This window comes from Hyperolius riggenbachi, chromosome 1, assembly GCF_040937935.1.
Source record: "Hyperolius riggenbachi isolate aHypRig1 chromosome 1, aHypRig1.pri, whole genome shotgun sequence".
Taxonomy (NCBI): domain Eukaryota; kingdom Metazoa; phylum Chordata; class Amphibia; order Anura; family Hyperoliidae; genus Hyperolius; species Hyperolius riggenbachi.
Genome location: NC_090646.1, coordinates 683,397,858 through 683,410,145, shown reverse-complemented (window position 1 = coordinate 683,410,145; position 12,288 = coordinate 683,397,858). Strand labels below are relative to the sequence as shown.

The window sequence follows — 12,288 nt, the reverse complement described above, 5'->3', positions numbered from 1 at the left end:
CTCCTCCTGTTCCATCACGTGTGCTGCTGCTGGGTTAGCGTTACCGGTCCCTTTTCCTGGAACCTCTTATATGTATTACATTTATGACTGCATGCCGACAAAAAACATGTTACCTGTGCAAAGAAAACAGACATTTCCCGCATTTAAAAGACAGTTTTCCCTTTGAAACTTTAAAATCGATTTTCTCAAAAACTATAAGCTCTTTTTGCTAATTTTTTTTTCCTCTTGTACCCACTCCCAAGGTGCACATACCCTGTAAATTTGGGGTATGTAGCATGCAAGGAGGCTTTACAAACCACAAAAGTTCGGGTCCCCATTGACTTCCATTATGTTCGGAGTTCGGGTCGAACACCCGAACATCGCGGCCATGTTCGGCCTGTTCGGCCCGAACCCGAACATCTAGATGTTCGCCCAACACTAGCCTAGGGGCCCGAAACTCACCAGTCATGTTCCCCCTAAGGGTCCCTACAATGCTAGAAAATTTGCCACTGCTGAGTAATTGCCCTTTGAAAAGATGTGAGATTTTGGAACTGTAAATAGGAGGCCCAATTAAAGCCTATGGGGGATTTTACCAAATTTGGAGCCCTGTAACTCTGGTTTGCAGAGATGTAGGGAACCCATCTTTGGAGCCCAAGTCTAACAATATGTCTTCTATCTGCATGAGACATTTCGTGAGATTCAGACGTTGCTAACGGCCATTGCTGCGATTTATGTACGTCAGACTCGCCACCATTGAAATTGCCCAAATAAACAGGTTTTGTGACCCTAGGCTATGACCTCTTCAGCCTAGGGGCCCGAAACTCACCAGTCATGTTCCCCCTAAGGGTCCCTACAATGCTAGAAAATTTGGTACTGCTGAGCCATTGCCCTTTGAAAAGATGTGAGATTTTGGAAAGTGAAATAGGGAGGCAATGAAATCCTATGGGGGATTTTACCAATTTTGGACCCCTGTAACTCTGGTTTGCAGAGATGTAGGGACCCCATCTTTGGAATCCAAGTCTAACAATATGTCTTCTACCTGCATGAGACATTTCGTGAGATTCAGACGTTGCTAACGGCCATTGCTGCGATTTATGTACGTCACCCTCACTACCATTGAAATAGCCCAAATAAACAGGTTTTTGTGACCCTAGGCTATGACCTCTTTGGCCTAGGGGCCCGAAACTCACCAGTCATGTTCCCCCTAAGGGTCCCTACAATGCTAGAAAATTTGGTACTGCTGAGCCATTGCCCTTTGAAAAGATGTGAGATTTTGGAAAGTGAAATAGGGAGGCAATGAAATCCTATGGGGGATTTTACCAATTTTGGACCCCTGTAACTCTGGTTTGCAGAGATGTAGGGACCCCATCTTTGGAATCCAAGTCTAACAATATGTCTTCTGCCTGCATGAGACATTTCGTGAGATTCAGACGTTGCTAACGGCCATTGCTGCGATTTATGTACGTCACCATCACTACCATTGAAATAGCCCAAATAAACAGGTTTTTGTGACCCTAGGCTATGACCTCTTCGGCCTAGGGGCCCGAAACTCACCAGTCATGTTCCCCCTAAGGGTCCCTACAATGCTAGAAAATTTGGTACTGCTGAGCCATTGCCCTTTGAAAAGATGTGAGATTTTGGAAAGTGAAATAGGGAGGCAATGAAATCCTATGGGGGATTTTACCAATTTTGGACCCCTGTAACTCTGGTTTTCAGAGATGTAGGGACCCCATCTTTGGAATCCAAGTCTAACAATATGTCATCTACCTGCATGAGACATTTCGTGAGATTCAGACGTTGCTAACGGCCATTGCTGTGATTTATGTACGTCACCATCACTACCATTGAAATAGCCCAAATAAACAGGTTTTTGTGACCCTAGGCTATGACCTCTTTGGCCTAGGGGCCCGAAACTCACCAGTCATGTTCCCCCTAAGGGTCCCTACAATGCTAGAAAATTTGCCACTGCTGAGTAATTGCCCTTTGAAAAGATGTGAGATTTTGGAACTGTAAATAGGAGGCCCAATGAAAGCCTATGGGGGATTTTACCAAATTTGGAGCCCTGTAACTCTGGTTTGCAGAGATGTAGGGAACCCATCTTTGGAGCCCAAGTCTAACAATATGTCTTCTACCTGCATGAGACATTTCATGAGATTCAGACGTTGCTAACGGCCATTGCTGCGATTTATGTACGTCAGACTCGCCACCATTGAAATTGTCCAAATAAACAGGTTTTGTGACCCTAGGCTATGACCTCTTCGGCCTAGGACTGCATTGAACGCGACCCACGCATTGTGCGCATTCTGGACAACACCAATTACTGGGTTTATACCCTTCTGGATCCACGGTACAAACACAATGTTCCAAAACTGCTTGAAGAAAGAGCCAGACAGGTCAAAATGGAAGAATACCAGCAGGCCCTTGTGGAGACTTTAGAGAGGAGATTGACATCCTCCCCCTCCTCTAGCCAGTTGTACGCCGACAGACTGACTTCCGCAAACCCAGGACGACCAGGAGGGCAGCAAACAACACAAGCCGCAGCTAGTGCCCAAAAGGGAATGGTATCGGCAGTGTCCTTGGAGTGGGAAAATTTTCTGACACCCATGCAGCAGCACACAGAACAGCAAGCGTGCAGATCCACCTCCAACACCGATCGCCTGGAGAAGATGGTCAAGGACTACATGTCAGATGGCGTAGCTGTGTTGAACAATCCATCTGCACCCTTCAACTATTGGGTATCGAAGCTAGACACCTGGCACAAACTGGCAATGTACGCAATAGAGGTGCTGGCTTGCCCGGCAGCCAGCGTTATGTCGGAATGCTGTTTCAGTGCTGCCGGAGGCATCGTCACAGATCGGCGGCGTATCCGCCTCTCCACAGAAAATGCAGACCGTCTGACTCAAATTAAAATGAATCAATCCTGGATTGGAAACGACTACGCAACACTCCCGGACCCCAACCAAGTAACATGAACAATGAACATCTGTGATGGGTTAGCGTTTCCGGTCCCTGTTTATTGAACCTCTCATCTGTATTACATTTATGACTGCATGGCGACAAAATGCAAATTGCTATCCGCACGCTTCTTGTCCTCATGCAAGGCCTGGGTTGTTGTGTCTCAAAGCGTGGCCTTCTCCTCCTGCGCCACCCTCCTCCTGTTCCATCACGTGTGCTGCTGCTGGGTTAGCGTTACCGGTCCCTTTTCCTGGAACCTCTTATATGTATTACATTTATGACTGCATGCCGACAAAAAGCATGTTACCTGTGCAAAGAAAACAGACATTTCCCGCATTTAAAAGACAGTTTTCCCTTTGAAACTTTAAAATCGATTTTCTCAAAAACTATAAGCTCTTTTTGCTAATTTTTTTTTTCCTCTTGTACCCACTCCCAAGGTGCACATACCCTGTAAATTTGGGGTATGTAGCATGTAAGGAGGCTTTACAAAGCACAAAAGTTCGGGTCCCCATTGATTTCCTTTATGTTCGGAGTTCGGGTCGAACACCCGAACATCGCGGCCATGTTCGGCCTGTTCGGCCCAAACCCGAACATCTAGATGTTCGCCCAACACTAGTCTTAGGGTTAGACACCACCAGAGGGGGGGGGGGGTGGTTAAGGTTAGGCACCACCAGGGGGGTCTAAGGGTTAGGCACCACCAGGGGGTGGTTAGGGTTAGGCACCACTAGGGGGTGGTTAGGGTTAGGCACCACCAGGGGGGTCTAGGGGTTAGGGATAGGTACAGTGAGGGTTATGTGTGAGAGTAGGGTTAGGTATAGTTACAGTACAATATACACCACCAGGGGGGTGGTTAGGGTTAGGCACCACCAGGGAGATGGTTAGGGTTAGGCACCACCAGGAGGGTCTTAGGGTTAGGCACCACCAGGAGAGTCTAGGGGTTAGGGATAGGTACAGGGAGAGTTCTGTGTGAGAGTAGGGTTAGATATAGTTACTGTACAATATACACCACCAGGGGGGTGGTTAGGGTTAGGCACCACCAGGGGGGTCTTAGTGTTAGGCACCACCAGGTGGGTCTTAGGGTTAGGCACCACCAGAGGAGTCTAGGGGTTAGGGATGGGTACAGGGAGAGTTCTGTGTGAGAGTAGGGTTAGGTATAGTTACAGTACAATAATATACACCACCAGGGGGGTGGTTAGTGTTAGGCACCACCAAGGGGGTCTAGGGGTTAGGGAAAGGGAGAGATCTCCCCTCCCTCTCCTATGACCTCCCCTCTCTCTCCTCTGATCTCTACCTCCTCTCCTCTGACCTCCCCTCTCTCTCCTCTGATCTCTCCTCCTACTCCTCTGACCTCCCCTCCCTCTCCTCTGACCTCCCCTCTCTCTCCTCTGATCTCTCCTCCTACTCCTCTGACCTCCCCTCCCTCTCCTCTGACCTCCCCTCCCTCTCCTCTGATCTCTTCTTCCTCTCCTCTGACCTCCTCTCTCTCTCTCTCGTCTCTGATCTCTCCTTCCTCTCCTCTGACCCCCCCCCCCCCTCTCCTCTGACCTCCCCTCGCTCTCCTCTGATCTCTCCTCCCATTCCTCTGATCTCTCCTTCCTCTCCTCTGACCCCTTCTCCCTCTCCTCTGATCTCTCCTTCCTCTCCTCTGACCTCTCCTTCCTCTCCTCTTACCTCTCCTCCCTCTCCTCTGATCTCTCCTTCCTCTCCTCGACCTCTCCTCCTTCTCCTCTGATCTCTCCTCCCTCTCCTCCTCCCTCTCCTCTGACCTCCCCTCCCTCTCCTCTGACCCCCCCTCCCTCTCCTCTGACCTCCCCTACTTCTCCTCTGACCTCTCCTCTCTCTCCTCTGATCTCTCCTCCCTTTCCTCATCATCTCCTTCTGTCTTATCGGTTTTCTTTCAGTGACAGTTTTTTCCCTTCATTTACCTTCTAGTGTGTTTCGGAAGCTGCACCTTGCATTCATGTTGTACGGGGGCTTGTCATACACTTCCCATTGCAGAGAGTTTTGTACATCTTGGTAAGTAGGCATTCGTTTGTCTCCTCCATGGCCCGGGTCTCTCTGTAGATACATGGTGCTGTCCTCCAGGGCAGTGCTGCAGTATTGTTCTGGATCACCACTGTTGAAGCAGATAGTCTGCAGTGAAGAAGAAGTCATTTGCTAAGTTTTCCTATATCATTACAAGTCATTATCGTAACTGTTCATGCACGAGCATGGCTGTAGTGTGCCTGTGTGAGCTACTTCTCCAACAGCCACTCAAAAGCTGGAGCCACCATGAGTACAGCCACTCCTGCAACAGCCACCCCTAAGCTGGGGCCACGCCTGCGCAGTAAGCTGTAGCCACTCCTCCAAGATTACAGCCACGCCTGCGCAGTAAGCTGTAGCCACTCCTCCAAGATTACAGCCACACCTGCGCAGTAAGCTGGAGCCACTCCTCCATGAGTACAGCCACGCCTGCGCAGTAAGCTGAAGCTACTCCTCCATGATTACGGCCACACCTGCGCAGTAAGCTGAAGCCACTCCTCCATGAGTACGGCCACGCCTGCGCAGTAAGCTGTAGCCACTCCTCCATGATTACAGCCACACCTGCGCAGTAAGCTAAAGCCACTCCTCCATGAGTATGGCCATGCCTGCGCAGTAAGCTGGAGCCACTTCTCCATGAGTACGACCACGCCTGCGCAGTAAGCTGTAGCCACTCCTCCATGATTACAGCCACACCTGCGCAGTAAGCTAAAGCCACTCCTCCATGAGTACGGCCACGCCTGCGCAGTAAGCTGGAGCCACTCTTGCATGATTATGGCCACACCTGCGCAGTAAGCTGAAGCCACTTCTCCATGAGGATGACCACGCCTGTGCAGTAAGCTGGAGCCACTCCTCCATGAGTACAGCCACGCCTGCGCAGTAAGCTTGAGCCACTCCTTCATGAGTACAGCCTTGCCTGCGCAGTAAGTTGGAGCCACTCATCCATGAGTACGGCCACACCTGTGCAGTAAGTTGGAGTCACTCCTCCATGAGTACAGCCACGCCTGCACAGTAAGCTGTAGCCACTCCTCCATGAGTACAGCCACGCCTGCGCAGTAATCTGGTGACACTCCTCCATGAGTACAGCCATGCCTGCGAGTAAGCAGGAGCCACTCCTCCATGAGTACAGCCACGTCTGTGCAGTAAGCTGGAGCCACCCATCCATGAGTACAGCCACGCCTGTGCAGAAAGCTGGAGCCAATCCTCCATGAGTGCAGCCACACCTGCGCAGTAAGCTGGAGCCACTCCTCCATGAGTATGGCCACGCCTGCGTAGTAAGCTGTAGTAAGCTGGAGCCACTCCTCCATGAGTATGGCCACGCCTGCACAGTAAGCTGGAGACACTCCTCCATGAGTACGGCACAGCCTGCACAGTAAGCTGGAGCCACTCCTCCATGAGTATGGCCACGCCTGCACAGTAAGCTGGAGACACTCCTCCATAAATACGGTACAGCCTGCAAACTAAGCTGGAGCCACTCCTCCATGATTATGGCCACACCTGCGCAGTAAGCTGAAGCCACTCCTCCATGAGTACGACCACGCCTGCACAGTAAGCTGTAGCCACTCCTCCATGATTACAGCCACACCTGCACAGTAAGCTAAAGCCACTCCTCCATGAGTACGGCCACGCCTGCGCAGTAAGCTGGAGCCACTCTTCCATGATTATGGCCACACCTGCGCAGTAAGCTGAAGCCACTGCTCCATGAGTATGACCACGCCTGCGCAGTAAGCTGGAGCCACTCCTCCATGAGTACAGCCACGCCTGCGCAGTAAGCTTGAGCCACTCCTCCATGAATACAGCCATGCCTGCGCAGTAAGTTGGAGCCACTCATCCATGAGTACGGCCAGGCCTGTGCAGTAAGCTGGAGCCACTCCTCCATGGGTACAGCCACGCCTGTGCAGTAAGCTGGAGCCACTCCTCCATGATTACAGCCACGCCTGCGCAGTAAGCTGGAGCCACTTACCCATAAGTACAGCCACGCCTGTGCAGTAAGCTAGAATCACTCACCCATGAGTACAGCCACGCTTGCGCAGTAAGCTCGAACCTCTCACCCATGAGTATGGCCACGCCTGTGCAGTAAGTTGGAGTAACTCCTCCATGAGTACAGCCATGCCTGCACAGTAAGCTGTAGCCACTCCTCCATGAGTACAGCCACGCCTGCGCAGTAATCTGGTGACACTCCTCCATGAGTACAGCCACGCCTGCGCAGTAAGCAGGAGCCACTCCTCCATGAGTACAGCCACGTCTGTGCAGTAAGCTGGAGCCACTCCTCCATGAGTACGGCCACGCCTGCGTAGTAAGCTGGAGCAAACGATCCATGAGTACAGCCACGCCTGTGCAGTAAGCTGGAGCCACTCCTCCATGAGTACAGCCACACCTGCGCAGTAAGCTGGAGCCACTCCTGCATTAGTACGGCCACGCCTGCGTAGTAAGCTGGAGCCACTCCTCCATGAGTACGACCACGCCTGCACACTAAGCTGGAGCCACTCCTCCATGAGTACAGCCACGCCTGTGCAGTAAGCTGGAGCCACTCCTCCATGAGTACAGCCACGCCTGCACACTAAGCTGGAGCCACTCACCCATGAGTACAGCCACGCCTGCGCAGTAAGCTGGAGCCACTCCAACATGAATACAGCCACGCCTGTGCAGTAATCTGGTGACACTCCTCCATGAGTACAGCCACGCCTGCGCAGTAAGCAGGAGCCACTCCTCCATGAGTACAGCCACGTCTGTGCAGTAAGCTGGAGCCACCCATCCATGAGTACGGCCACGCTTGTGCAGTAAGTTGGAGTCACTCCTCCATGAGTACAGCCACGCCTGCACAGTAAGCTGTAGCCACCCCTCCATGAGTACAGCCACGCCTGCGCAGTAATCTGGTGACACTCCTCCATGAGTACAGCCACGCCTGCGCAGTAAGCAGGAGCCACTCCTCCATGAGTACAGCCACGTCTGTGCAGTAAGCTGGAGCCACCCATCCATGAGTACAGCCACGCCTGTGTAGTAAGCTGGAGCCACTCATCCATGAGTACAGCCACACCTGCGCAGTAAGCTGAAGCCACTCCTCCATGAGTATGGCCACGCCTGTGCAGTAAGTCAGAGCCACTCCTCCATGTGTACAGCCACGCCTGCGCAGTAAGCTGGATCCACTCATCCATGAGCTTCTCCATGCTACTGCCCATCCTCCATAGCGGGGAGCATGGAGGCCAACTTCAAGAGGGTTCCAGGCAGCAGCAGTGGTCTTGAGGAGGATGCACGGTGATGCAAAATGATGGTGCAGTGTGAAGCTGGTAATGATATCTTGTAAGTAACGTTATTTTACATTTTAGGACATTTCTAATACCTTACATAAAGTAAGAACAAGGTGACATTACCGGCATCTAGCATCATTTACATTACCTGGCCCCGTGCGATCATGTCTCCTCCACTTCCTGGTTAGTTTGTAGGAGTCCTGCAGCCAGCCAATCATCATGCAGGGACTGAAGCCGGATGGTGATCGGCTGGCCACAGAACAGCTGCAAACTACCCAAGAAGTGGAGGAGACCCGATAGCCGGGACCAGGTAATGTATAAATACACCCTTGCCTACTCTCACACTGACCCCTCCCTCTACCTATGCCTAACCCTAATACCCCCCACTTGGTGCCTAACCACTCGACCCCCCCTCCTAATCTTACCCACTCCACCCTCATTACCTAACACTCGATCACTCCATTCCCACTGCTTTAAGCCACATACACAAGCTCAACAGAAGTCTTTTAAATGCACAATTATCAAACAACTTGAAGAAGTTGGACAACTTTTGTCAAGTTGACAAGGTGTTATCACTGATAAGAGGCGACCAACGACTGATAAGACACAGCTCAAGTCAATCCAATGTCTTATCAGTTGTTGGTCGCCTCTTATCAGTGATAACACCTTGTCGTCTTTACAAAAGTTGTCCAACTTCTTCAAGTTGTTTGATAATTGTGCATTTAAAGGACTTTTGTTGAGCTTGTGTATGAGCCATAACACTTAACCACCCTACCCCTGTACCTAACCTTAACCACCCCCCTGCCTAAACTTAACTACCCCTTCCTAACCTTAAAGAGGCACTTAAGCCAAACTTTTTTTTAAAAAATGACAGTTTGCTAAATAGATGAGGCAGATAAAAGACTTACTGCATTTTTTTTTTCTTCTGTAGTCCTCCGTGTCCCACTAATCCTCCCTGACAGCAAGCCCTGTCGGCGCCTGACGGCGAATGACCCAGGAATGTAAATAGATAACTCTTCCCTTCACTCGCTGGGTCCTGCTGCCGCCGGCGCCGCAGCCTATACTGCGCTGTGCTAGTGCCATAACTTCAGAGACGTGCGTGCACGGGGCGAGCGCGCGTGCACGGCGCGGGGGTGCGCGTGCACGCCACGATTAGCATACAATACAAGCGTGCACTGCACAGCTTTATAAATATCTTGTCCAGCAGAGCAGTCCTTATTTAAAACTGTGCCGGACACTAAACTAAGTGTAAGCGCATGCTCCAGCAATTCCTCGGGAGCAGCGCTTAGATGTCTCTACACTCGTGCACTGAAAGAGACAACTCAGTGCACCAGCCAGCGTAACTAGGAGACCGGAGACGCAGGAAGCGAAGAAGCCCTGGCTGACCCGGAAATAGTTCCGGCCAGCAGCGCCATTTTGAATAAATTAAAAATATTACTTCTGCCGGTAACAACAGAACTGAAGGCTCCGCAGCAGCGCAAAACCGGCGAAATTGCAGCAATAGAGGAAAGGAGTAAGGTAATACCCTTACATTAAAAAACTATCCTGGCTTAAGGTTCACTTTAACCTTCCCCGCCTAATCTTAGCTCCCTAAACTACCAACTGCCACCGGTAAATTGCAGCTATTACTATTGCAGCCCATGGTTGGGCCATTTTATCTGCTCCGTCTGGAGGAATCAGAGGCTCCTGTCTTCATAGGTAAGTATGTCATTTTTCCGTTTAGGTTGGCTTGGGGTTTGCTGTACGCTACAGAGAATTGTACATTTGAAATGACATAGCAGAAATTCTTCAAACTTGTAACATAAAAATGCAAGCTGTGTGTGGCCAGCCTCTCGTCAGGAAGAGCCGTCCTCACATTGCACCTCCTCCTCTCATAATATTACATAATACAGTCATGGCCACAAGTTGTAAGAATGGCACAAATACTGCTCCTCACAACGTCTGCTGCTTCAGCTTTTATGAGGGCAATGTTCATAGGCTCACCATCTAGAACAAATAATGTCCGCTGCATTATTTCAGTCCTACCACAACGTCAGCTGCTGAGATAATTTCAAGGTTAAAGTTGATTTTCTCAAAGACTATAAGGTCATTAAAAATTGATGCGTTGACAAACATACCAAATTTGGAGTTGATATCATGTATGGAGGTTTTACAATCGACCACAAACATTGGACCCATAGACTGCAATGCACATGAGACAAAAGGGCGACTTTTGACTGTATTTTCAGGAATTTGCCCTGCTCATCCCTAATCACCAGTGCAGCCACTCCTACCTGAGCTCTGTAGAAACAGTGCAGGATATTGGGGCGCAACCAGCGCCACCATAGGCCATAATAGGAATTACAGCTATAGCGGCGCTCAGTGAGTAATTTGGGTGCTCTCAAAAGACAGAGCACAAATTACTACAAAAATAATGTAATTCTGGAAGCTGAGTTACATTTTAGCCCCACTATCCATGGCAGCCTGGAGGGGGAATAGTAATGAATGCCGCTGGGACTTGTGCAGGAGCTGGGTGAGCCATTTATCGGCTATATCCTGTGAAAAAAATCTCCCGGTGGCTGGTTCATAAGTACCCATCCTCTCTAGAAGGAGTGACAGATGCTGGCCATTACATTGGCAGGGAGCGGGAAGAGACAGACGGCTGCTTTACATTGAGGAGCGGCTGGCCATCCACGCTCTGTTTCATTAAGAACTTTACATTTTTACTTTGCACAAGCTGAACATTTTGTGGTGTCAATTTAAATGCACAGTTTTTCATTGCATCTCTATAAACTAGGGCTTCATTTTAATCCAGGGCAGGTTTTCTGGACCTCTTCTGTTCTCCGGCTCAGGAAAATCACAGTGAATTAGGATCAGTACCTGGGATAGACATAGTTTTCAAGAAAAACCAAAGACTTTGCCTCGAAATATTTCCCTACTCACAATGAGAAATAGTTTTACTTGGGGAACAATACATATACTCACTTCCCAGGATGCAAGGAAGTTGCTGTTAGCGATCATGCCATTCTTGTCACTGCTGCCCATAAAGGAATTGGTGCAGATTTTGCAGGTGGCATCATTGCTCCAGTTATAGTACGGCATGGCGAACCAGTCGTCTCCGGTCAGGCGCTGGATCTCTCTCTCTATGTACATGACGGACATACGGTGCCAGGTGAGGAACCCAGGACCATTGTGGGCAAAGTTAGTCTCCATGAAAGAGCAATTTATCAGAATCGGCTTGGTTGCGTAATGGTGAATCCATACAAAGATATCGTAGACTGAAGCATTCTTGTAGCCGAAGGTCTCTGGGCGGGTCCGGTTCTCTGATACTAGAATGACAAAATCTCGGCTTGTCGTGGTTTTGGCCATCTTCAAGTATCTGATAAACTTCATTCTTTCCTTTGAGTGGAGACTCCGGATCTCTCTCCGGATCAGTGTTTTCCGTTGGTCACATTTATCTCCATAATGTCCATATTTGCACTGACCACAGTTGTAGCCACTGTAGTTGCCATAGCACTGACAGTAATGTTTAAAGTGACCATGTGGCCAGAACATGCGGTCATCCATGCATGAAGGATCATATAAACTATGGTGGTAATCCTCTGGAGCTGAGCTGTGCTCTGAACTGGTATTAATGGAGCATTTCCCATGGCCAGCGAGTTCCCCGCATGGACTTCCATCCCACGCGGGGCAACAAACCTTCTCCCTCAGAGCTTCTGAAGTGACACACTCTCTGTGGAACTGACCAGACACCTGGCTGAGATACAGAAGCCATATGGCCAGCACAAGCCCTCCTGGAATCATGCTTCTGCAGGAAACACATCCAAAACGGTCTAAAAAGAAGAGAAACGGTGATAAAAGAAGAGAAAAAATGTGTAAAGTAGCACTAAAGTCAAACATCATGCATATTGCATATTGTAAAATTTCAAACATAACGTGTTACATTTTATCTACTACAGTATATAAATAATAATAATAAGTTGAACATCCTTATCTATGTCCTTATCTTTTGTTTTGTGTCTTTCTTATGGTGGTCATACATGGTACAATTTTTCATTTTTTTCAATTAGATAATTTAGTTCGATTATTCCGTTAGATCGAATATAAA

At 49.5% G+C, this 12,288-nt stretch overlaps 1 protein-coding gene across 1 annotated transcript in view; it reads right to left on the bottom strand.

Moving 5' to 3' along the window:
• Positions 1-11,984, bottom strand: part of LOC137544636 (tyrosinase-like) — a 51,127-nt gene extending 39,143 nt beyond the window's left edge. The window contains exons 1-2 of the mRNA XM_068265734.1: positions 11,166-11,984; positions 4,860-5,067 (exon numbers count right to left, since the gene is read on the bottom strand). Of these exons, the coding sequence (XP_068121835.1) occupies positions 4,860-5,067; positions 11,166-11,984 (1,027 nt within the window). The remainder of the gene's footprint in view (positions 1-4,859; positions 5,068-11,165) is intronic.
• Positions 11,985-12,288: the final 304 nt, after the last annotated feature.